Source organism: Drosophila bipectinata, chromosome XL (genome assembly GCF_030179905.1).
Source record: "Drosophila bipectinata strain 14024-0381.07 chromosome XL, DbipHiC1v2, whole genome shotgun sequence".
In the NCBI taxonomy this organism is placed as follows: Eukaryota; Metazoa; Arthropoda; class Insecta; order Diptera; family Drosophilidae; genus Drosophila; species Drosophila bipectinata.
In genome coordinates, this window is record NC_091734.1 from 11,162,832 (window position 1) to 11,188,295 (window position 25,464).

The 25,464-nt window shown below is 38.5% G+C and overlaps 3 protein-coding genes across 5 annotated transcripts in view; all 3 read right to left on the reverse strand.

Annotated features, from left to right (window-relative positions):
* Window positions 1–1,915: 1,915 nt before the first annotated feature.
* On the reverse strand, window positions 1,916–9,018 carry Arp2 (Actin-related protein 2). 2 transcript variants are annotated; one of them, XM_070282741.1, is made up of 8 exons: window positions 8,829–9,018; window positions 8,352–8,536; window positions 7,203–7,313; window positions 6,419–6,433; window positions 4,055–4,270; window positions 3,781–3,990; window positions 3,294–3,722; window positions 1,916–3,230 (listed from the first exon to the last, which is right to left on the reverse strand). In XM_070282741.1, exons 2-8 carry the CDS (start codon window positions 8,397–8,399, stop codon window positions 3,060–3,062), a joined length of 1,200 nt encoding a protein of 399 aa, XP_070138842.1. In that variant the 5' UTR covers window positions 8,400–8,536; window positions 8,829–9,018; the 3' UTR covers window positions 1,916–3,059. The 2 variants fall into 2 exon arrangements, with proteins under 2 accessions (XP_070138842.1, XP_070138844.1); XM_070282743.1 differs by lacking the exon at window positions 6,419–6,433.
* Window positions 9,019–10,571: 1,553 nt separating this feature from the next.
* Pp2B-14D (Protein phosphatase 2B at 14D) lies at window positions 10,572–13,820 on the reverse strand. Its single transcript, XM_017254148.3, has one exon. The coding sequence runs from the start codon at window positions 13,473–13,475 to the stop codon at window positions 11,760–11,762; it is 1,716 nt and encodes a 571-aa protein (XP_017109637.2). The 5' UTR covers window positions 13,476–13,820; the 3' UTR covers window positions 10,572–11,759.
* A 1,026-nt stretch (window positions 13,821–14,846) lies between these two features.
* Window positions 14,847–25,464, reverse strand: part of LOC108134005 (serine/threonine-protein phosphatase 2B catalytic subunit 3) — a 36,361-nt gene continuing 25,743 nt past the window's right edge. For both annotated transcript variants that reach the window (XM_070280746.1, XM_070280751.1), the window contains exon 2: window positions 14,847–22,480. In XM_070280746.1, coding sequence (XP_070136847.1) covers window positions 20,467–22,251 — 1,785 coding nt within the window. In that variant the 5' untranslated portion in view covers window positions 22,252–22,480 and the 3' untranslated portion in view covers window positions 14,847–20,466. The remainder of the gene's footprint in view (window positions 22,481–25,464) is intronic.

Genomic DNA, 25,464 nt, shown 5'->3' on the forward strand with positions numbered 1-25,464 from the left:
GAGACGGAGACGGAGATTGCTCTTATCGGGTGAGCGATTTCAGGTGCGAAACGGGGGCAGATTGGGGATCGTAAATCACAGGAGCTGTGTAAATATTTTGTTGGAGAAACCAATAGCTAATAAAAACAAGGTCCTATAGAACTATATTTAACTATTATTAATTGAGATTCTTAAATACTTAAAAGCATTTTTGAAAAAAGAGTTTCCTAGTTTTTGAAAGTCAATATCACGGTTGTTTCTCAACCTATTTTTGAAAGGTTCTTTCCGTTCAATTCCGTTGGCATAAGGTTAAATAGCCCTAGAAGTTATTGTGAAGATGTACAGCCTGGACTAACATCATGGGGTTGTGGAAAATACTCCTATTAACCCAGGTGTAAGGGAACATCCAGATGCAGGACAGCATCGCTAGCAACCATATTTCAAGGAGGAGGATCTAAGGTGGAAGGAGACTACTGCGACAGAGGCTCCATATTATCCCAGTATCCTTCGCCATCAGGATCATCTCGGAGCAGAAATTTCGTTTAAGGTATCTATAGTATCTTATAGTATTTTATAGTTAAAGTATATTCGCCTGTCTTATTAAAAGATTTAATAAAAATTTCTTCAAAATGTCCACAACTTGGCCTTAATTTCCAACTAAGAAAAGAAAGTCGACGAGGAGTTCCTTAAAATCTACCTTGAAAAAAGTGGCCTTCTGATTTGGTGTCCATTATTTAAAGGTATAGAGTTCTTAAAGATCGTGTGCTCTATCGATTGGATAGACCAAAATAACGTCCTACACCACCTGGAGTATCCTGAGGGTGTAAAATTACAAAATTATTCATGTTTTACATACACATTTTTAATATTAATATACATTTTCTTACACAACACCTCCATATTTAGATACAGACTGGTGAACTATTTTTCGAATTACCTACTTCCAAGAGATCTCTAGGTCCCATAGATCTACAGTTGTTGAAGAAATCCATAGCTCCTGTTTTTCTTAGGGATCCTTCTTTAAAAACCAAGGACTCTACTGGGTCAGTTGTCCTCTTTCCTTACAAACTGTAAGGTTTTTATAGTGGAATCTAGTAATACAACAAGTTATATCCTAATGCTTATAACACTCTATAACATATAACACGATATATCCATTATAGTCTATAACTTCGTGATAAATATCTCAAATTTTGATACATTTTCTATCTCAAAGTGTAATTTTTTAATAAAAAATATATATATATTGCTTTATAACCAGATCTAGCAGAGATATTACTACATAATTGCAGATCTATAAATATTATACCCCAACTTCTAGTACTATCACTATACTATATAAATATTAAACCCAAATCTGACAAACTACAATTGAAAGCAGTTTTTTTTTGAAAATTTTCTAATGGTACCCCCTATTATAATGTGCCACATATTGATTGAAATTTTTAAAATTGATTGTAAAGATCTTCTGAGGCTGCTTTAAGACCCTTTAGTTAATAGCTCTTAGTTAATTACTTAATATTAACTATTAAAATTAGAAAACTCAGTTTTTTACCATAAATCAATATGATGGTTACCAATCCATACTTTAATCGACCTTTATGATCTACAGTTCCCATTATAGACCCATTAACCTCACCCACCTTCAGGCAACCCAATCTTTCGTAATCCCCTCCTGGACAACTCAAGAGCTTGCCCACTTATCCTAGTTTTTGTTTGGCTTTTTTTATAAGTTGTTTGTATTGCATTTATTGCACTCGATTTGGGTTTTTTCGATGGCTCCAATCTAAAAATGAATAGAGAGTTCCGCGGCTGATTAAGATTAAGCCCCACAATGCAATCAAAATGAGGTCAACGCCTTTTATAGCCAACTAAGGCAACAAATTGATTTACTTTCTCCAGGTTTTGTTTTTTAATCAAGGTCATTAAACAAAAGTTAGTATTTCTCTGTTTTTATTGTGATTCTTTTGTTTTTTTTAGTTGGTAAAAAAAAAACCAAGTCGTTTATGATTCAGCTTTAGACTACAGTATACATCATAGACATAATTATGTTTATTGCATTTACTTATATAATTGGCATACCACACTCCGTTGTTCATACAAATATATATATATATTGTTAATACATAATATATACCATATATGTATGCAGATAGTTTTGCAGGTGTAATTAGGTCTGCTTTGCCCAAAAAAACAATCATCGAATTGCAACTAACTAGAAAAAGGCGAAAATCAAAATTGGAACATGAAGGCGACAAAATAAATGCATGACTTCTTCTCACTGACTTGGCTTGTCCTCTTGGGGTTTTCGGTTAAAGTCGGTTAATCGCATTTTATATAATAATATTATATTTTCTCTTATTTTTCTTTTTAATATTTGTGTTTGTTATTCACTTATCCTCGGGAGGCACAACAAAAGCAGGATAACTTCAACACTCACTCTCTCTCGATCTCTTTCTAATTGGGTACTGTGCAACACTATACTTCCTTTCCTGTTCGCACACGATTTAGAATCGCAGGACTTGGCCTAGTTAATACTTAAGGTGAAAATACTCGCTTCAAATGAAAAGAAACAGTTGGCGTTTTACAAAAATATATATAGCGGGGACTTCACATACATATACACGTATATATATGTAATTATGTATATAAATTGTATATTGTGTATTTAGAACGGGAATTTAGGCTTTAATCGTAATATTAATAATCATTTAAATATATATAATAATGCAGTTGACACAATTTTAGCGCTGTTCGAGCAGCGAAAGAAACATGACATTTTTCATTACGTGGCGGGGAGGTCAGAGTTCAAAAATATCAAACCGGGAAGCGGACCAAAAAAATAAAGGACTCAGGCATACACACGAACACAATCATTCTCACACGAACAGGCACGCACAGGCACAGGCACACATACATCAAAAAAATAGTACATCACGCGAAACTGAACAATTTTCAACTTATATAAACTAGCCAAAAAAGGAATTGCTACAATTTTTCATTCTCGTCTTCAACTCATCAGCTCATCCCACCGGGTGCAGTGTCCTCGCTCTCTTCATCCCACTATCTCTGATCCATTTCTAAACACTGATCTTCTGGAGCTTTTGCAATACTTTCAGGCCCTGCTCCTGATACTCCTGCTTGGACATCCAGAAGCCGTCGCGATCTTTCGTCACCTCCGCTAGCACTGCCCCGCCAATGAAGACCATATCCTTGCGCCGCGGTGGATCCTCGATGCGTATTTTGAATTTCTACAAAAGAAAAGAAATCCATTTTCAAATACATTTTCCTCTTAAGATTATCCTAGCCCATACCGCAAGTTTTTCCGTGTCGTTTTTGAGTACTCGTTCCAGATACAGCTGCTTGATTTCTCGTTCCAGCCGACTGGGCAGACCCGGGTACATGGTGGAGCCGCCAGAGAGGACTATGTGCTTGTACAGCTCCGGCCGTATATCAATATCTGCCGCCTGGATCGTATTGAAGACCAATTCCGCAATGCCAGCACCCTCGACATTGATCAGATGCGGCTGGAAGAGGGCTTCGGGTGCCTCGAATCGCTCGCCACCGACTTTGATTACCCGACCGTCGGGCAGTGTGTAGGACTCTACCAGGACCGTCGTCTCCAGGGCTAGACGCTGTTCCATTTCGATGTCGTAGCCAATGTAGCAGAGCTTCTCCTTCATGATGCGCACAGTCTCAAAGTCAGCGGAATGATTGAAGGCATAACCACGCAGCAGAAGCAGCTATATAGTAAACCATGGATTAGGCCAGCAGTTCAAAAAAGACTATGCCAGGACGAACCTTTATCAAGTACCGGGTGATGTCGCGACCAGCTATATCCAATCTCCGCGTCAGGTGGGGCAGGGCGAACTCCTCGTAGACGGGACAGATGTGCGTTACACCGTCGCCGGAGTCCACCACCACGCCGGAGATGAGACCCTGGGCGTATAGCGTTAGCACTGCCTGGATGGCAATGTACGTGGAATCGAAACCATACTTTTCAAACATCACCTGGCGGGGAGAGCAAGTGCTTGAGTGGATATGGAATCTGGTTTTGGACAAAAACAACACTCACCTCGATCATTTTTTCGCGATTCTTCGTAGGATTCATGGGCGGCTCGGTCAGCAGGATTTTTGTGTTCGTTGGATCGATGTCCATCTTTTTGGGTCCGAACGTATAGTCCCACACGTGGCACATGTCCTCCCAGTTTCGCACCACACCGTTCTCCATCGGATAGGACACCTCCAGGAGGGATCGCAGCTGTGACGCCTCATCGCCGACCATCAGATCCTGGAAATTCGTTGGTCAGATTTTGGTAAGGGCAACGTTAGTGTCCGCTATTTGGTCGCATGGATAGTTCGGTATTGGATGGGGATTGGATTCGGGATTGGGTTGGTTGGTTCGTTCGATTCCAGGCGGGCGATTTATAATTCTTAATTTTTTTTCTTAAATTTTGGCTTAATGAGGCGTTAGTAATTATTAATTCTTATTATTTCCTTTTTTTTAGACATTCACGGGGGTGAGGCGCACACAAAAACAGTCAAAGAACATAAACAAACAAACTAAACTAGGCTAGACGATCAACAAGGCGGAAGGGAAACACTCAACAAGTGGCTAGTGGGGCTCTGGGAGAAGAAGCGTTTAGGGATGGCAATTATTCCTTGAATTTATCGATTCATAAGATATATTTCTTATTATTTCTTAAAAAAAAGTATTATTAATTAGCTAAACTAAGTGAAAATTCATTCAAAAAAAGATTTCAAGATCCTTAAACAACTAATTCTTTTAAAAACGTCTTGGGATGGCAATTATTCCTTGAATTTATCGACAATATCGTTATCGAAAGACTGTACATCACCGTACAAAACTGTAATTGAGTGCACAGAGATTCTAAAATTATATTTCTTATTATTTATTAAAAAACTAGAATTCATTAGCTAATCTAAATGAAAATCAATTAAAATAAGAGATTTCAAGATCCTCAAACACCCGATTCGCCAAAAAGCGGAAGGCGGAAGGGGAAGGGAAACACTCAACAAGTGGCTGTGGGGCTCTGGGAGAAGAAGAGATGGCAATTATTCCTTCAATTTATCGACGATATTGTTATCGAAGGACTGTAATCACTGCACGAGAATGAACATGATTGTACAGAGATTCTTAGAGTGTATTACTAACTCTACCCACATAAAATATACTGAATTAGATAAACTACGTAAAAAATGAATTTGAAGATCCTCAAACACCGCCAAAAAGCGTTTAGAGATGGCGATTCTTTCACGAATTAATCGACGACACTGTTATCGGACGTACAAGACTGAATCGGAGCTTCTGAAGAAGATAATTCTTCTTATTTCTTTAAAAGAATATAACTTTCTGGTTAAAATAGCTAAAACTGAATTTAAATCAAAGAATTCAAGATCCTCAAACACCTGTTGCTCCAAAAAGCGTCTAGGGATGGCAATTACTCCTTGAATTTATCGGTGATATTGTTATCGAAAGCCTGTGCATCTCCGTATAAGACTGAATATGATTGTCCAGAGATTCGTAGAGTATATTTCATGAAAAAAAATATAATTAATTAGATAAACTAAGTGAGTTTGAATTTAAATCAAAGAATTCAAGATCCTGAAACACCTGATTCTCCAAAGATCCTTGTTTTGCGTTGAAACACTTGGGGAGAATAAGCAGAAACACAGATCGTGCTAAATACAAAGGTTATTTAATTATAAATTGGCATGCACTCGAAAAAGCATAGTTATTAAAAAAAAAATAAACACGTAACAATAACAACAACAATAACTGAAATAAATAGCCTTAAAAATATATACACACAAAAAAAAGACAACAAAACAAAACATGAGTTAAGCTGTTAAATAACAAATAATTTTTATAAAATTTCATTTTTTTTTTTTTGTAAAAACAAAGGAATAAAGATTGAATAACAAAAATTATATATATTTTCCATTAAAAAATTGTAATTCTCGAGTATACAGCTTGGTAAGATTTTCAAAACACGCCCCAAAAGTAGGTCCGGATTCGAGAAAGATTTAATTTTTCGGATTTTGAATGGGTGATGAGTACAAATTATGTGGAGAAAGGGCAGCAAATAGTTTGGGAAAGTATTCAACAAGGCAAACAACTATTGGAAAATGTGAACAGTTAACAGTTAGGTAATTAATTAACTATAGTTTGTAAACCTAAGTGCGTAGCTTTAACAAGAATTATTCAAGAAAGTTTCAAAAAAAATGGATTTTCAAGCGTGTCTTTTTTTTCAATTTTAATATTCATGTGTAATTGTAATATAAATTTTTATTATTTAACCTTTGCCGATATTTTTGTTTTGCTTGGTGATTAATTTTTTTTCTTAGTGGTAGTTTGGATTTGGTTTTATTTTTTTTTTTTTGGTTTTTGGTTTTAAACTATAAAAACTTGACTTACATCGACATGTAAATCCTGCAAAATATTTGTTTTCGATAAAAAAATATATGTAAAAAAAGAACAGAAAAATGTATAAGAATATTGAAAAGAAGAAAGAACAGAAAGAGTCAATATTTTCAGTTTCAAGATTGGATTTTGAGGGTATTTTTGGTTTTTTTTTGGGTTCCGTTTGTTGTTGTTCTTGTCTAAATGAAAGGAAACTAATCGGTAAAGTAAACTGCTACTAAGGATCTATTGCATAGCCATAGATATAGTATGTATGTGTATAGGGCCTGGTGGTCCGGTCTTGAAAGATAATTCATCACATCCTGGCACCTTGGTAGCACCCATTAACACCGAGACCAATGCTATATTAGCCACCCATTTAGATGCAACTCAAGCAGAAGAATGCAATGTGATGGTGATGGTGATGGTAATGGTGAGTAGTGGATGGATTCCAGTGACGAAAGAATATCAAAAACAATATGAAATGATTAAGGTTGGTGATTAAGAACGAAATCATAATATTAAGTTGATATGCCACACTAACAGACAGAACAGAGCGAGTCTCTGGGTGGTGGGAGGTGGAGATTATGATATATGGTATTATGATGATCTTCTAGGCTCTAACTAGTCATGGATATTGTAAGATACATCGACAAAAAATGATAATTATGATTATATATATGGCCTGTGCCGGTGTGTATGTGTCTTTTCTGATGTTGCGTGTGTGTGTGTCTTGAAGTGTTGGTTGATTAATTCTTGGAGTGGGTGTCCCTCAATTGGTGACTACGATGGATCATACCTTCACTTCGATGTCACCGATTTTGTTCACCGCCCGGATGATCGGTCGCCCCACCATCGAGGGGAAGATGTGGGCGGGGAAATTGCTGCCGGCATATCCGCACTTGACGAACTGAAATGGTAATGGGATACAGTTTAGTTTACAGACATTGGATCTTATTACGATATTACTATAGCCTGGGAAATAAATATCGAGCAGTCGGTCTATTAGTTGTTTGTTTAAAAGTCACAAAGTATTTCCCAAAGAATGCCAGCTATCAGGTGTCTTTATTTGTTTTGAAAAATTGCACGAGTTTCTGCAGCTGAAGATCGGCACGTTTGAATAAAAACCTTAACATTTTTTGGTAAGAATTAACCTTATTTTGTTATTTTTCCATAAAAACTCGCATTTCATTGAGAAATAATAGTTTAGAATAATCAATTTTTGGTATTGCCTTGATTACTCATTAGGTATTTCAGTGACTAAGTCGGTTTATGCACTTGAAAAAATTTTAATAAAAATTTTGATAGTATTAAGTAATATAAATACAAGATCTAAGCTATTTTTTTAAATTTATTTGTTAACTAAAAATTATTTAATACTTCCTAACGTCGGGGATTCCCCTGAAATAGCATCTCTCTCCAATTAAGCTCTAGTTTCGTTTCTTTCGGTGCTCGGCCTGCTTTCTTTGGTTTATCGAACTCTTATCGAAATCGGGCCGTAATCACAATACAAATTTTTCAGCTTTGCGATAAGAAGTGGAGGTTTGGGTTGTGCCGCCGCATTTCTGCTCTTTTGGAAAGACCTTTCTGTGTGTATTGGTGGTCTCTTGCGTGTGTGTGTGTGTGCGGGTATGCGTAACTGTCGAATCGGTGAGTAATACACGATCGTTTGTAACAATGACTAAACCCCATAGCTGCCGCTTAAGAAGAAGAAGAAACCTAGCCCCCATCCACTGCAACTGCAACCAAAGTTGCCTCCTGCAGCGGCAACGTCAACGCCCGCAAGCAGTGCAAAAAAAAAAAGAAATAGAAAAAGAAAAGAAAAGAAATGGAGGGGAAAAAGCAGCTCTGCTGGAGAATGTGTGTCACGCCGAGATTGAGTGTATTTGGGGGGGCAAGGGAGGAGTTTAAGAGGTAGGGAGGGTATCTATATCTATTGTTATCTTACCCCTGTGCCGTTATCACAGACAATGACATTGCGACCCTTGCTGTCCATGTTGCAAAGGACTCGTACCGGAGGAGGAACTGGAATACGGAGCTCTGTCTTCCACGGCGGCTTCTCTGCTGCTGCTGCTCTCTGCTCTGCTGCTGCTGCTGCTGGTACTGCTACTGTGGGTGTTGGCGCGTTGTCTCCTTTTTTTTTGTGATAAGCACACACAAACAATACAAACAAAAAAAACAAGGATAAGAGAGCAACGGGCGGGATGAGCCAGTGGGCGAAGAGAGCGAAGAGAGGAAAACAAATGTTGTGTTTAGTGTTTGGCTGCCGTCACGCCAAAAACTGGAGGATTGTTGATAATATATCCAAAATATCAGTGCAACACTGTGTTTTTCGAACTCTGAAATGGTGGCAGCGCTGGCCCGGTGTTGCCACCTATCCGCGAAATTGACGAAACATTTGTTGTTCCACTACCGATTTGCCTACCGTTTTTTCACTGCTCGCCGCCCTCCTGGGGGTGATCTGATCTCGTTGGTTACTCCGTGGGAATACTAATAATTTATAATGGCCTAAATTTCGGTCGTTGGGCAACAGCAAACACTATTAATTTCGATTTTAAGCGGCGGCACAAAAACACGGCAGAGACCCACACACGCACACACACATACATACAAAACAGTAAGCGATTAGAGATGGGCCGGCTAACCCCCGGCTATCGATAGGCAGCTTATCGCAAATGCTATTCGATATAAGAGACCAACTTTAAGCCACGCTTTACCAACACTGAGCGCCAAATTTAAAAATCTGAGATAAAAACTGCAGCAGGCTTAAAGTTCGATTCGCTGAAATTAGGAATTGAAAAATAATAAACCCACTGCCATAAAATGGAAAGATTGCTGCTGATTTATTTTATTCCGTTTATATAGTATGTATATGTATGTATAATTTAATAATATAATAAACGTTACTCATTTTGTTATCTTTATAATTGCTTTAAGAGGCGAAATGTCTTATATTTGTAGGTATGTATGTACCATGCTGCCGTCTGTCGTACCATCTTTTGATTCTGCTTGTTTGTTTTTTTTTATCATAATATATATATAGATTTTTAATGTCGAATGGATCCGTAAGTTGGTATATCTCTGGTCTTGATATATTATCAAAATCTGTACTTCCCCCGTAGATTAATTTAAATATTCCTTAATTTTTGTCTAGTTAGAGAGCTTTTTTCATTTTTTTTTTATATCTTTGAGGGAACTAAGCGCGAGTTCTTCGTCTATAATACTTTCCCATATTTGTGGATGCTTCTTTGGTGTTCTCTTGACTATTGTAATATATATATATATATTCAATTCGAGACTAGGGTTCATTTTTTTAGCTTCACTCAGTACTAACTAAATATTTGCGGTTCAACAGTTTTCATTTTTTGTTTAACAATTGTTCTTTTTTTTAACGGAAACATTAAAAATTAAACACTGCTTTACCATCTCGCGTGGCATTATTAATAGTATATAGTTGTGGGGCTTGTCGATTAAAAAAAACGTCTCCATTTATGAGTTCTCTAGATGGTTTTGTCAATTAGTTAAGTAAATCGATTTCATTATCTTGTTCTAGTTTCGTATAAAAGCTAAGTTCCTTCCCAACACCTCCAGTCCTCCAGTACCACCGCCGTCTTGATTTGTTTCCTTTAGCTACAATTTTAAATAATTTTTAATGGTAGGTTGGTTGTTGGTTGTCTTTACGATACGTGCATAGGATCACTAAGAACTAATGGTTTACCAATGTCAACTCTTTTATATATAATATATATATATATAGGGGTGTGTGTGTGTGTTCAATGCAGAGTTGAAGCAAAGTACAGCATTCTCGTATAATTATAAAATATTTAAGTGTATTTCTCTTAATTTTTCTTTGATAAGTGTCCTGGTTGAAGGCATTTCTTGCAGGCATGTGTGTGAACATATATATATATATTTTGATTCGATAGTGATATTCTGGATATCTGGAGAACTCGAACTATACACCATTCAACGAAGGGCGAAGGGTAAATATTGAAAAGTTGATTGCCATCATTGAATTGATCTCTGAAATCCACAGTTCCTCGCCTTATACTTACTTAAATACATCATATTTGCTTTTCATCATAATTCTCATAAATCTCATTAGTGTTTTTAGATCGTGTTTTTTGAATGGGCAAAATATTGATTTTGTTAAATTAATTGATTCAAGTTCAATTTACACGCAGGAATATATTATAATATATGTTATTTTATGTATGTATACATGGTAGTTTATTAGGTAAATATTTGATTTGCTATTTAAATGGTAAACTCGCTCTCTGTGTGTCTCGATTTCTTTTCTTTCTTTTGTTTTTTTTTTGTTTAAAATGCATTAATTAATTAATCTTATTTGTTTTTTTTTTTTTTTGTTTTTATGGTTGTCTGTTAGCCAAGCAAATGATAAAACGCAATTATTTTCGCGCACACACAGTCATAATATGTAACATATTAATTCCAAAGATCGATTATGCAACAATTATACATATATATATATATATATTTAATAAAAAAAAAAAATAATAATAAACTCTTGTTTCAATATTTAATTCGTATAAGGAACATTTACGGACTATTGCGGCACATATTGCAAATTGTTTCAAACTTTTATATATTTTTCTTCTTTTTAGCAAGGTTACATTTCAAGGATCTCTACGGATCGTCCTTCCATTCAGTTTCGATAATTCTATATAATCATATGTATATATGTACGCTTCTCGAGGGGCGCCGCTAAAAGTGTTTTCAACAAAATTAGCTTCCTACTTCCTCCTGCTCGCCAGTATTTGGATTATTTTTTTCAAAATTATTTTTTTTTTTTTTTGGGATTTTCGGTTTTTTGTTCATTTTTTCTTCCGTTTTTTCATTATTTAGCCCACTTTTCGGTTTATACATTACATCTTAGCCTAGGTTATGGGGTTTATCTGGATTTTCTTAGTAAAGGGAATTACTTTCTTCCTCTGGAGATGGGGAGGGGGGGGGTGAGGCCGGCGCGCCAAAAAGTATGCCACACACGGCACACACATAATTCTAATATCCAATGTGCGAGCGCGCGCCTGCGTTTTTAAACAAATCTTCTCTAGTGCTTCGGGATCCGGAATCCGGGCATCCATCCATCCGGGCACTATGGAATCCGGAAGCTGGTAGCTGCGTCACCCGGACGCTGGGAGCTGGAGCAGACTTGCCTGCTGTGTTTACTTAGAAATAGAATCGGTTTAGTATTGGTTTAAGTTGTTGCTCTGCCACTTTAAGCTTAATTAAGGTTTTCTTTACCCCCCTTCCCCCCCTGGGTTGGTGTTCTTTGTGTCGCCGGCACTCCACTCCACTGCTCCTCCAGTCGACAATGAGGGGCCGATCGCACAGCTTATCCATGGCCCGCCCCATTGTTGCCGCTGGCCGACTGCTGGCTGTGGTGATCCTCGCTGGGCGTGGGCGGCTGATCCCGCCGGGGCGGCATCCGCTCGTTGACCGCGTCCAGGCCCTTGGCCTCCGCGAAGGAGGTGATCTTGTGGTTGGGCGAGAAGCCCTGCATCGCGTTCTTGAGCGACTGCTTGCCGCCGGAGAGGGCGCCCAAGGGCAGGGCGCCCGTCGGCGTCAGGCCCTTCAGCTGCAGGACCGACTCGGACTCCTCGCGGAGCACCGAGAAGACGCGCGCCATCTTGCCGATGGCCCGGATCTTGTTGCGGATGACCTCCTTGCGCAGCGCCGCCTCGTCGTCGGACAGCGGCTCCTCGCTCTCCTCGGTCATGAGCTCGTCGTCGGAGCAGATGTTCAGCACGTTGACCAGCATCTCGGTGACCTTCTCGCCGACGAACGGCAGCGACCAGGTGAACACGTCCATGAAGTTGGGCAGCCAGTAGGGGTGGGGCGAGCAGTTGAACTGCCGGATGTTCATCACGTTGTTCTCGTACTTGAGCACCGCCGCCTTGTTGTTGTACACGTCGAGATAGTTGGGCGCCGAGAAGATGGTGATCAGCGAGGGGAAGCCGGTGGTCTGGCTCTTGCGGTACATGCGGTAGCCGGCGTCCTGCGCCTCGTGCGCCCGGATGATCGACAGCAGGTTGTTGTTCTGCAGGAAGTCGCAGCAGGCGGCGTAGCTGTAGAAGTACGAGCACCCGCGCACCGAGTTGTGCGTGTAGAAGTCCGAGTTCTTCTCGTTGCCAAAGTCCTCCAGGGGATCGGACCACAGCAGGTCGCACATGGGCCCGAAGGCCGGCGGCTCCTTGAACCTGTCCAGCCGCCTGATGTCCTCCAGCTCGTGGATCTCCGGCGAGAGGCCGCCGTGCACGCAGAGGAACTGCTGGTTCATCAGCGCCGCCAGCGGCAGGCAGTCGAACGCGTCCATGCACGCGTCGTACACCCGCTCCGAGTACTTGATCTTGCACTCCTGCTTGAAGGTGAAGTACTCGGTCAGATGCCGGCACTCGTGGTTGCCGCGCAGCAGGAACAGCGTCTGCGGATAGCTGATCTTCAGCGACCACAGATACAGCACGCACTCGATGCTGAAGTATCCCCGGTCCACGTAGTCGCCGAGGAAGAGATACTTGGTGGTGGCGGGCGAGCCGCCCACCTCGAACAGCTTCATCAGGTCGTAGAATTGGCCGTGGATGTCGCCGCACACCGTCACCGGCGCCTCAATGTCGATCATGGTCTTCTCCTGGCGCAGCAGGGCCGCACCCTCCTGGATTATCTTCAGGGCGGGCGCCTCCTCGATCCTGCCCTCCAGGATGAAGTGTTGCTTGAGCAGCTCGTGGTTGGGCTTCCCGGTTCGCGAGTCAAAGACCTCGGCGAGCGTCAGCTTGTGGCTGGGCGGGAAGGGCACGGAGTCCACCACGCGCTCCTTGGTATTGACGGCCGTGTGGCCGCCGTGGGGCTTGCCCGTCGCCGTGGGACTGCTCATGTTGTTGCTGGAGTTCTGGTTTTGTGTGGTGCCATTGTTGTTGGTGTTGTTGTTGTTGGTGGTGGTGGTGGTGGAGGAGCTATTGGCCGTGGTGGCGTTGGTGTTGGCGGCAGCTGGCGTGGAGCTGTTGGCATCTGTGGCGGTGGCTTCTGTGGTCCTGGCCTGGTTGTTCGAAGACATGGCTCTGTTTTTTTTTTACGGATTTTCTGGGATAATCGGGAATCGGAATCAGACTCCCTTTCTCTCTCTCGCTCGCTCTCGCGGTCGCGCTCTCTCGCTCTCCGAGCTTCCACTAGCACACAAACACAAACACAGTGGCACAATCGCACACTTTCCTTTGGCAAAGGAAAGTTCAAATTTAAAATAAAATAATGTCTTTAATTGTTTAGTAACGATATTAACTAATATTAGTTAATATTTTCGGTTCGCTGCTGCACCTGCAGACGTCGTAATTTCTCTCCTGCGCTGCGCTTTTTTTCGCTCCTACTCAATTTCAATGGAATTTTCACTCCCTTCCATTGGCAGTTGCCATTTCAGCTGTTTTATGGCCAGATCTGGCTGTTTTCTTATTTGGCGAGAGCTTTCGCCAAAATGTTACTGTTTATCAATTTTGGCTTTAAAATCCCTTTAATTTTCGAAGATATGAAATCTGATAACACTATCTGGAAGATTTTCGAAACCTAAACCATACTATTATATGTTTTAAACTGCATTTCTCGTTCACGACAAAGCTATTTCAGCTGTTTTATTGCTGGTTCTAGCTGTTTTCCAGCTGTCGGCCCCAAAGTCCTAACGACAGGTGGCCACACTGCTCCTCCCTTCCATTGGCCCATTGACTATCGTTGTTATCGGAGTAACAGCTATCGGTCCACAGCCATGGAAACTGCAGCTTTTGGTTGGAATTTCATTTAAAATTTTAATATGTTTTAAAACTAAAATACAACGTAATCAAAATTTAAATTTTTGAAATATTTTACTAAAAATTACTTGGCACATCTATTTATTACAAAATGTCTAAATTATATATTTAATAAGATGAACTACGGTAGTTTTTTATTTATTCAACTGTTAAATTTGATAAATCTTTTAGAAAAATACAATTGGAACTTCAAACGAGTTCTTTCCAATTGGGCTTTTTAGTAGGACCGTTGCTGCGTTAGCTGATAACGGTCCGGCAAATTAAATTATAAAACAGGTGGTTCAGAAATGCAAATTTTGTATAAAAGACTTTACCCAATCCATAACCTGTTGCTGAAAAACATTCTGAACTCAAGTGGTATGCTCGACAAATGTTATTCTATTTTCAGATTGAAAAACCAAACCAGTTTGCTGATGCCTTATTTATATCCATATTATCAACCCAAATAATAATCAATAGTTAATAATATAAGTCCAGCTCCTTTCCTGGAGCGGACTGGAAGTTCGGCGATGTGGCATCCCTAATATCCGGTGGCGGCCGCCACCGTTAGATTTGAATGCTGAAATTTGAAATTCCCCGCGGGCCATGGACACTCAAACGAACTTTTAGAGGAAATAATAAATGTGCGCGCATTTTATTCTCAGGATAGGTACTTGTATATTTTTTTAATGTTTTTGTATTGTTTTTTTTTTTGGTTGTTTTTGTTTTTTGCTTGTTTTTTCATTTTTGTTAATATTAATTATGTTAATAACATTGATAATCATTTTGTTTTGTTTGGTTTACTTCTTCCATCTTAATGTTAAAACTTGTTGTTGCCTTCATCCTCATCAACGTCATCATGTCAACGTCATCTCATTCCTCCCCTTCATATTCTTCGACCTAATCATCGTCTCGATTAAAGTTGTAAATTAATTTGTTAATCCTTGGATTGCATACAGTGTTCTTTCTTTTTTTTTTTTGGTTTGTCAGTGTTGTCACAACGGCGCAATTATTATGTAATTTTTGCCAGCCAGCTGATCTTGCAATACCGTTATAAATTTTAAATATACATATGTTATATGTATGTATGTACATACATATATGTATATAATATATAATGCTTTCACTGTTAAATTTGTTTATTTATTAACTTTGGTTTGGTTTTTTTCTTTTTTCGGTTTTTGTTTAATAATAAAATTGAAAATTTTTAAGAGATTTATCTAGATGTGATGTTTTTCTTGTTTTGTTAATTGTTTTTTTTTCTTTTATGTTGCATTATTAATATTATTTTGTTTTTGTTTCGGTTTCATTCTTAGTTTTTGTTTGTTTTTTTTTAATATAAGTATATAAACTTCTTGCTTGACAAAGTTTCTCCAACTTATATTTATCATACATGTTATATATAAATAAATGTTTAAATATATATAAAATATGCATTTAAATTGATTTATCCAAAAGGTAAAGTTTTAATTCTTTTTTGGGTTTTTTCTTGTTTTGTTTTTTTTGTTGTTTTTGGTTTTTTGTTTTTCTTAGTTTTTTTTGTTTATAATATATATTAAATTGTTATTTTTCTTTTTCGTGTAAAGTTTTAAAGCATTCGAGGGCAGGAAGTAGATGTTGAAAAATACATGTATCAAAAAAATTAAGGTAACATATACATACATACATAATTACTTACATACATATGATGAAAAGGTTTTCACTTGCAATGGAGATGATTGGAAACGAAAAGCCAGAAATCTTCCCAATTTTTATCTTTTGTTTTTTATTTTCATAAATATCTATATATTTAGTTTAGTTTAAAAAAAAAATGAAAAAAAAAACAACAATTGGCTAACAAACTGACTAACTTAAGACGATTTTTTGTTAAGTATTTGATTGTACACAGTAGTTCAAAAGCTAAAACAAAGCCATATATTTTGAAATGGAAAATAATAACTCGAAAATGTTCAATGCGCTTTTCTTTTCTCGAGAATCGATTCTCGATTTCTTTGAACCTAGAGTGGAATTTGTTTATATCATATATCTAAATATATATATATATATATATGTATATAGAGTTTTTTGTTTGATATTTTCGTTAAAAGGAAATTGTTTTTCTGTAAATGGTAATTGGTAATTTCGTTTACGTTCTTCTCTGGTATTAATTTATGTCGTATTCATATAGTTAGGCAACTCTATAATCTAAAAAGTTTCAAACCGCTTGCGAGGACTGTTGGTTTATCGAAACACTGCTTTATCGACAACTGCTCCGCTCTTACGGTTTGGATCTTTTTAGATCATGGAGTATTTAATGTTGGTAGAAAATGTTTCGTTAAAAAGTGTTTGTCGCTTTCGCTTTTCCGGGTTATTAGATCATCGAAAAGACAGAGATAGACATAGACAGACAGAGAGAAAGAGAAAGAGGGGTCAAGGTCGAAGTTGAAGAGCTCAATGTTTGAATATTTTTTTTGTTTTTTTTTTGGGTTTTTGAAACAGAGCCAAGAGCAGGATAATTAGAAAAACGGATAATGTAGAGTGGAGAGGGAGAGCAATAACTATAATTTTGCTTTGCTTCTTTTTTAGTTCTTAGGCTTCGTGTATATAGTATAAAAGTATTTGTATGTTTTTTATGTATTATTCGCTTAGTCGTAATATTTTATAATTTTTTTGGTTTTTGGTTTTGCTTTATTCTTCTCATATATGTGTATATTAATTTAATTTCATTTTGGTTTTTCTTTTTATTTATTTTTATATATTTTTTTTAGAAGAGCGCGCTAATATTTTTTTTTTTTTGGTTTTTTCTTTATTGTGGGAACATTGGAGGAGAAAAGTATTTCAGTTATATGCTATATATATACTGGGCTTGCGGTAATTTGTTAAAATTTTTATTCTCATTTACTTTTAAAAATAATAGTAAGAGCTTGGTTGCTGTAATCCTTTATTGGTTGTAATTATTGTTATATATATTTGTATTATTCGTATTCTTGATTTTTTTTTTTCATTGAATCGAAATGCATAAACGTTTTTTTTGTAAATTGTTTGTATGTATGCAAGTGTCTGGGGTGTCAGTGTGTGAGTGTTTGGTGTATGAGTGTGTGTGTATGTGTGCGAAACTCTTAACTTTTAAATCGGTATATATTGTATATGTATATATATATATATATGTAAATATATATAAATGTAAATCATCTGTAACTATTAACTGCTTGATGACGTAGCTGTTCCAAAGGCAAAAAACACGCGAACTGGCCCACTGTTCCTGTTCCTACTGCTTGCTGTGTGCTAAAAAAAACTGTTATTTGCACTGCTTTGATCGCAAACTCTCCCTCTCGCTCGCACTTGTTTATGTAGGTGGTTGTGTGTGTGTGTGTTTGTGTGGCTGAGTGTATCGGTGCCTATCAACATAATTTGAAATGTTATCGATTTTTTTCTGATTGCTGTTTGTTCATTTAATTTTTTTGGTAATTTCGTCCAAGTAACTAAGCTTGCTTCTTGCTTCGTGTCCGCTCTTTTTATCTCTGTCTCTTTTTGTCTCAGCTTCGACCCTTAACTATTTCAAATATATATATATATACGTTCTCTTAGGCATATGTATGTATATTTGTTTATAAAGTACTTCAAATTGCTATAAGTTTGCATTTTGTATTACATTTCCTTTAAACTTTAAACTGGGTTTCATTCTTGTCTTCTTGTCGAATTTGAAAAGATTTCTTTTGTTTTTGTTTTTGTTTTTTTTTTTGCTGCACAATTGTGTTATCTTATTTTTTAACATAGTGTTTCTTTTTGTTTTTAATGGTTGTAAACGTTATTTGGTTGAATTTCATCATTTTTTTTGTTGTATAATTTAAACTTAATAGTTAATTCACATAGTTCGGTTTCTTTTGTTTTGTTAATGATTTTTCCCTTACATCTTATTGTAGAATATAATTATTTTTGTTTAAGAAAACTGTTGCACGCCCTGATCGCGCGCCATTATTTTTTTAGTTTGTTTAAATGGTTTCTCATTTTTGTTTTGTTTTTTTTATTAAATTCATTTAATTAAATTACTTAATGCTTATAGAAAAAAGTGTAGTAAACAATATAAATATACAATATATATGTTTATATATATATATATAGAGAGTTGTAAAAACATAAGCATAATGAAGTAGAAACAACAATTTAGTTTATAAATATATATATTCATGTATTTATATTATGTTTGTGTGTGGGTGTGTGTGTTTTGCTGATTGTGTTGGTGTGGTTGTATATAAATAGTTTACAATAAATAGAAATTATAAAAAATATAACAAGAAATATATGTATATTTAAAAAAAAAAGTGTAATAACAAAATTCCCGTTCGCAGACGATTTATTACATTTTCAGTTAGGCTTCTTCATCTTCTGTTCATTTCTTTCTTCATTCTTAATCCTTTTTGTTTTTTTTTTTTTTGTTCTAATATTTATTTATCCTTTTTCCATTTTGTTTTTCTACGTTCTCCATTATCCCCATTATCGTTATCCACTTTATAACAAGTAACTAAAATTCGATTAAGTATAAAAAGGATTCACACACGTCGACGACGCAGGCGCAAATGCCAGGAAACAGTTATATATCGGAAGGGAGGGAAGAGGAGAAAACGAAGACGCGCCATGAGATTCGATTGGTTATCGATTTCCTCTTTATCGATTAAAAACAGAGTGAGAGAGAGAGAGATAGTTGGGATATGGGGAGGAAGGTGTGGCACAACACTTGCACCTGCATCGCTGCAGCATATGCAAATATATTAATTATATATTCAGCTAATGACTACGACAAAGATGGCACGTATATAAAGACCACATACACAATCACCAGATGAGAGAGTGTGAGGCGACAATGGCGACGATAAACGATAAACGATTACCGATTTAAACGATACACGGTGGGCTCGCATCAACTTTGAGTTGATCGATCTCCTCCCGCTTGTGGTTTCTTGTTCTTGTAGTGGTGTGTGTTATGTAACTGTTTGTGTGTGTGTTAGAGGTGTGTGTGTGTGTTGGTGTGAGAGAAAGAGTCGGATAGTTAGATAGATACATAGATAGAAAGAGAGAGAGAGAGATTCAGTCGTTTCTTGTTCTTGTATTAAAATATTGTAGTAAAATATTGTTGCTGCTGTTGTTGTAGGAAGTTGTTTTGTTCTCTTCATCTATTTCGCTCTAGCTTTCTTCTTTCTTCTTATTTTTTTTATTTAGGTTTTTTTTTATTATTTTTTTAAGTTTTGTATAGAAGTCGCCGCAGACGCCACACAACGAAAGTAGTAGAGTTTTTCTTGTTTTAAGATTTAGTTTAGCTTTTTGTTTGTCATTTCGTTTGGTTTGACTTTACAGAGATGAGAGTTTTTGTTTTTGTTTCGATTCGTTTTACAATTTGTTAGCAAATAATTTAAATTACCTAATTTGCATTTGCTTTTTTTATTCTTTAGCTTTTTATTTTTTGTTTGAATTTGGAAATTGGGAACTGCCTCCCAGACTTGGCTTGCCGCCAACACTGCTTGCTGCGGCGCCCTCCGCACTGCTTACCAAAAGAAGCGCGCGCGTTCAAACATGTTTGCTAAGCTTTTACATTTGCTCTTTTGATATAACGTTGCACAAAATTTTGATATATATGTATATATATAATTCATCCAACTTTATAACTTCTCTCCGCTCTCGGGGTACTGCTTTTTATTGTTATTTTTTCATTTATTCTCATGTGTGGTGTCTCTGCTCTTTTTTTTTCTAATCCCTTCCCAGGCCCGCAGCCGGGCCGCTTCAAATATTTGTTACAAACAAATGTCCTTAAAATTTAAATTTAGTTTTAAATGATTATTTAACTCTTTGGGCCGCGGGCTACGTGCCTGTTATCCTTGCTTTCGTTTTTTAATGGAATACATCCTGTTCCTACTGACCCTCCAGAATGCATCTGAACCGATTATCGATTACCGATTACCGATTACAGAATAGCGGTGGCCAGTGGAAACAGGCTATAACCTGGATGTGTGTATGTGTGTGTGTGTGTGTGTGTGTTGCCATGTTGTGTTTAAATTTCTTCCTTTTTTGAGCCGAGCTTGAGACTGCTTCTATTTTTAAGACTGTTCTGAACTGTTTGGTGTCTCCCTCCCACCGTCGACTACTGACTGACTTAGCTGCTGCTCCTCCGATCCTCTGGATCGTCCAGATCCTCCGGCCATCCGCCTCCAATTCCAACTCCTTGCTCCGATACAAACTACTGCTCCGATTAGCCTGCAGCTGCACATCCAGCTCTGTATCCCCTCCGCGCCTGACTTAGAATTATCCATTGATTGCATTCGCATTTGCGTTGGCCGCTGCTGCTGCCGCCGCTGACAGTGACTTCTGGCCCTCCTCCGCCGGCGAGGGCGTGGCATCCCGCCGTGGTGGCATCCGCTCGTTGACCGCGTCCAGGCCCTTGGCCTCCGCGAAGGAGGTGATCTTGTGGTTGGGCGAGAAGCCCTGCATCGCGTTCTTGAGCGACTGCTTGCCGCCGGAGAGGGCGCCCAAGGGCAGGGCGCCCGTCGGCGTCAGGCCCTTCAGCTGCAGGACCGACTCGGACTCCTCGCGGAGCACCGAGAAGACGCGCGCCATCTTGCCGATGGCCCGGATCTTGTTGCGGATGACCTCCTTGCGCAGCGCCGCCTCGTCGTCGGACAGCGGCTCCTCGCTCTCCTCGGTCATGAGCTCGTCGTCGGAGCAGATGTTCAGCACGTTGACCAGCATCTCGGTGACCTTCTCGCCGACGAACGGCAGCGACCAGGTGAACACGTCCATGAAGTTGGGCAGCCAGTAGGGGTGGGGCGAGCAGTTGAACTGCCGGATGTTCATCACGTTGTTCTCGTACTTGAGCACCGCCGCCTTGTTGTTGTACACGTCGAGATAGTTGGGCGCCGAGAAGATGGTGATCAGCGAGGGGAAGCCGGTGGTCTGGCTCTTGCGGTACATGCGGTAGCCGGCGTCCTGCGCCTCGTGCGCCCGGATGATCGACAGCAGGTTGTTGTTCTGCAGGAAGTCGCAGCAGGCGGCGTAGCTGTAGAAGTACGAGCACCCGCGCACCGAGTTGTGCGTGTAGAAGTCCGAGTTCTTCTCGTTGCCAAAGTCCTCCAGGGGATCGGACCACAGCAGGTCGCACATGGGCCCGAAGGCCGGCGGCTCCTTGAACCTGTCCAGCCGCCTGATGTCCTCCAGCTCGTGGATCTCCGGCGAGAGGCCGCCGTGCACGCAGAGGAACTGCTGGTTCATCAGCGCCGCCAGCGGCAGGCAGTCGAACGCGTCCATGCACGCGTCGTACACCCGCTCCGAGTACTTGATCTTGCACTCCTGCTTGAAGGTGAAGTACTCGGTCAGGTGCCGGCACTCGTGGTTGCCGCGCAGCAGGAACAGCGTCTGCGGATAGCTGATCTTCAGCGACCACAGATACAGCACGCACTCGATGCTGAAGTATCCCCGGTCCACGTAGTCGCCGAGGAAGAGATACTTGGTGGTTGCCGGCGAGCCGCCGATCTCGAAGAGCTTCATCAGGTCGTAGAACTGGCCGTGGATGTCGCCGCACACCGTCACCGGCGCCTCAATGTCGATCATGGTCTTCTCCTGGCGCAGCAGGGTGGCGCCCTCCTGGATGATGCGCAGGGCGGCGCTCTCCTCGATCCTGCCCTCCAGGATGAAGTGCTGCTTGAGGACGTCGTGGTGCGGCTTACCGGTCCGGGCATCGAACACGTCCGCGCAGGTCAGTTTGCGGCCTGGCGGGAATGGCACACTGTCGATCACACGCTCCTTTGTCGATATTGTGCTCCGTTTGGTCGGGCTCTGTGGTCCGCTCGAGGATGTGCCCGAGCCACCGGCACCAATACCGGATGCTGTCGCTCCGCCTGATCCGGTGCCCGAGCCGGAGCCGGAACCCGAGCCCGCTGCCGCCGTCCCCGTCGTTCCGGCGGCATTCTTGTTGTCGTGTGTCGTGTTGTTGGAGTTGGCCTTTTGATTCTGCTGCTGCTGCTGCTGGACTCCGGACTGCGATTGCGACTGGGATTGGCTGGTGCTGTTGCTCTGCGCCGCCGGCGAAGACATGTTGCCCTCTGATCCTCCAACGACTCCCGCCCTCTGATCCTGATCCTCTGCTGCTATTTATCCTTCGGTTTCGAGGCAGCACCACCTTCTGCTCCAGCACCTGGAGTTCCTGCTCCTGCTACGGTCTGTTCTCTCTCCTATTTTCTTCCGGTGTGCGGTGTGTGGTGTTGTGGTGGTGGTGGTGGTGGTGGTGGTGGCCTCTGGCTGGGGTGTTCTGGTCACTTGCGGCCTGCAATGCGAAATGTGCGGCATTAGCTTTTGCATTTACATATATTCCCGTTAGCTTTGTGTTATATTAATAATAAATCAGGCACACATCACCCCCAGAAACACCCGAAAACCAAAAAAATTTTGCCCACAACCCCTGCCCCAGCCCCAGCCCCCATGTGGCCAATCCTCGGCAGCCTTCCTTTCATCGCCCAAAACGTGAATCACCGAATCGGGAATCGGACATGCGATATGCTCGGCCACAGTCATGGGCACGATTCTAGGAATCGGGAGCCCATAAAAGTGTTGATTCAGTTTTGTTTTCTTGCAAGATTTGTAAACAAATGGGGACTTGTTTACCTTTTAAATAAACTTATTTATAAATTAAGAATTAGACTAAAAAAATTAGACAAACTTTTAATAAAAATAAAGGTTTTTATCGATTTATGGATGGATTTTGGAACTTGATCTGTTTAAAGACTATCCAGTATGACTTTTGGAATAAAAAATATATTCATAAGAATATTAAATAAAATGTTAAATATTATATCTCCCTATATAATAATAATTTATATAATAATATTTAAAGACAATACAATTTATAAGAAAACTTATATTTGTTAAAAACTAAATTTATTAGCGAAGCTAAATTATCTTTAAGTATCTATAAGTTTTGAGGTATAGCCCTAATCTTGGCCTTAAAAGTAAAAGAGCGGGTCTAAGCTATAATATAAATATTTAAAATATTTTCTTAATTTATATAACTATTTAAAATATTTTCATAATAACATTAGTTAATAATATAATATTAGTTAATAACATTAAGTTAATAATATAATAAGAGACTAAGTTCTTGGGTTTTCTGTATAATTATCGTTTTTTTTTATTATAAGCTACAAAATATATCAGTATTTAATCAACTTTATAGAATAAGTTAAAAAAATACTATTGTATTAGATGCTCATGCATTAAAAATATGTAAAATTAAAAAGAGAGAAATAATAAATTAATAAAAATCAATAACTATTAAACAGGAAAATTAACTACACTTTAAAAATATTAAATAAAACAAGGTCTTAATTTATTTAAACCATTAAATCATAAACTAATCTATTTAAAATAATAATTTTTAGAAACTACCGAAAAGAAACCTATTTGCTTAACCACCATTGTATTTCATATTCACAATTAGCATATGTGTGGGGGTGTGTAGCTGTGTGTGCTTGCATGTCCGCCTGTGTGGCATTTTACAGTTAAACAATTCGCCACAATTGCAGCAGTTTATTAGCCAGAAATGAGCAGCGAAAAAAGCCATTTAAAAATACCAACTGCAGCAGTAAATCAAATGCAAAACGGCCACCGACAAATTTATTTTATTTGCCCCAACAGAGTCGTTTAATATTCGAGGCTGTCTAATAAAAAAAAACGTACTTAGTTTAACTGTTTTTAACCTTGACCTGACAGGGACTTTTCAACTTTTTCCAACTTAAAATAATTAATAAAAAATAGCTATTACTAGTCACTAAAATGTAATGAATAATTCCATCAGTTTAAAGTGGTAATCTAAAAAAAGTTACTCATAAAAAAAGTCATTATCTCATTATTAGAGGTTATTTTAATAAAGGAATTTGTACTGACTCATAGAATTAAATTTTTCTTTTTTAAATGATAACCAATTAGTATAAAAATATAATACTAATATTTAATAATAATAATACTAAATAAATACTAAATGGTGCTTCTCTGAAAGATCTCTTAGGTGATCTTAGAAAGGATACTTCTAAGAATAATTTATTGTAGGCTTGGGTTTCAATTTATTTAATAAAATATTACACAAAATTACATTACAAAAAATAAACATTTTCAAAAGATATTATCGATAAAAATCGATATATCGTTTTTAATTAATTTTGTATTATTTATTGAAAACAAAGTCTAAGGAATTTAATTTATTCTTTGTGCTAATACTTTGTAGAATGAATAACCATGTGACTTGAACACTTGGCTTTATAAAAACTACTCATTTGTCATTTTGTGACATCAATCAATTGTCAGCCATTAAATTATAATAGTGACGAACAAAATACGGTTTTAATCGATATATCAAAATATAATCATGCTTAGTTTTGAGGTAAATTTTTAAAATATTATAGAAGATATATATATATATAATATTATATATAAGATAAGCACTAACTAGACTTCAGAAAGAGCCTAGTCCTATAGAAAATATTTTTCATAACTAAACTAAACTTTTAATAATCGATAATATCGATATGTACTGTTTCCCTTATACTGTGTAAAAATCCCTTTTCAGTGATTAAAAAATATACAGACTTTGGTACTTCAATTTTTTATACCACTTAAAATTTTGTGCAGATTGTTGAAATAAATTCAATAAATTCAAAAAGATATAAATTCCAAAAAAAAAACTGATAACTAGAAATACAAAACCAGTGACGAATGATATGTAATAAATTGAAATTATTGGTTTGAAGCTATTTTAAATGTAATCTTGAATGCTACTTGACTGACTAACACCACTAAGGAAACAACAATTTATTATTTCGAATAAAATTTGTCACTTTGCGGCTTTGAAACAACAGTGACGAAAGAAATGCGCCATGAAAAGTGTCGTGTTGCAGTTAATTTGAGGTGTGATTGGCAGCGACTGGGCTGTTGAAACACACAGACACATTGCAACTATTTTGGCACCGCTTCTCCTCTTGATTAATTGCACAGTTTCGCAACTGGGGGCCGGTGGTTGGGGCTTTTCTCAACAATTCCTAGCTCTCCTAGCTGGCTGTCATTTCATTCCTTGCACAAATGCAAATATATGCGGATAAATTAGAAAAATAATCAACGCCGTCTGAATAAATATAGCGCTAACAATCACCGCAGCGTGGTTGCACAAACAGACACAATACTGACTCGCTCTGGCTGTCTGTCTGTCTGGCCGAGTGACGAACCCAACAAGAAATAAAGAACTGAACTGGATGGCATGGA

What these genes read in the sequence shown, in the direction of transcription:
- Arp2 (XM_070282741.1), bottom strand. Translation starts at nt 8,399, where the DNA reads ATGGACAGCAAGGGTCGCAATGTCATTGTCTGTGATAACGGCACAGGG. An exon ending in ATCGCGAAAAAATGATCGAG is followed by an intron (nt 3,991 to 4,054) that starts GTGAGTGTTGTT and finishes TCTCCCCGCCAG; the next exon opens with GTGATGTTTGAAAAGTATGG. An exon ending in ACGACACGGAAAAACTTGCG is followed by an intron (nt 3,231 to 3,293) that starts GTATGGGCTAGG and finishes TTTCTTTTGTAG; the next exon opens with AAATTCAAAATACGCATCGA.
- Pp2B-14D (XM_017254148.3), bottom strand. Translation starts at nt 13,475, where the DNA reads ATGTCTTCGAACAACCAGGCCAGGACCACAGAAGCCACCGCCACAGAT.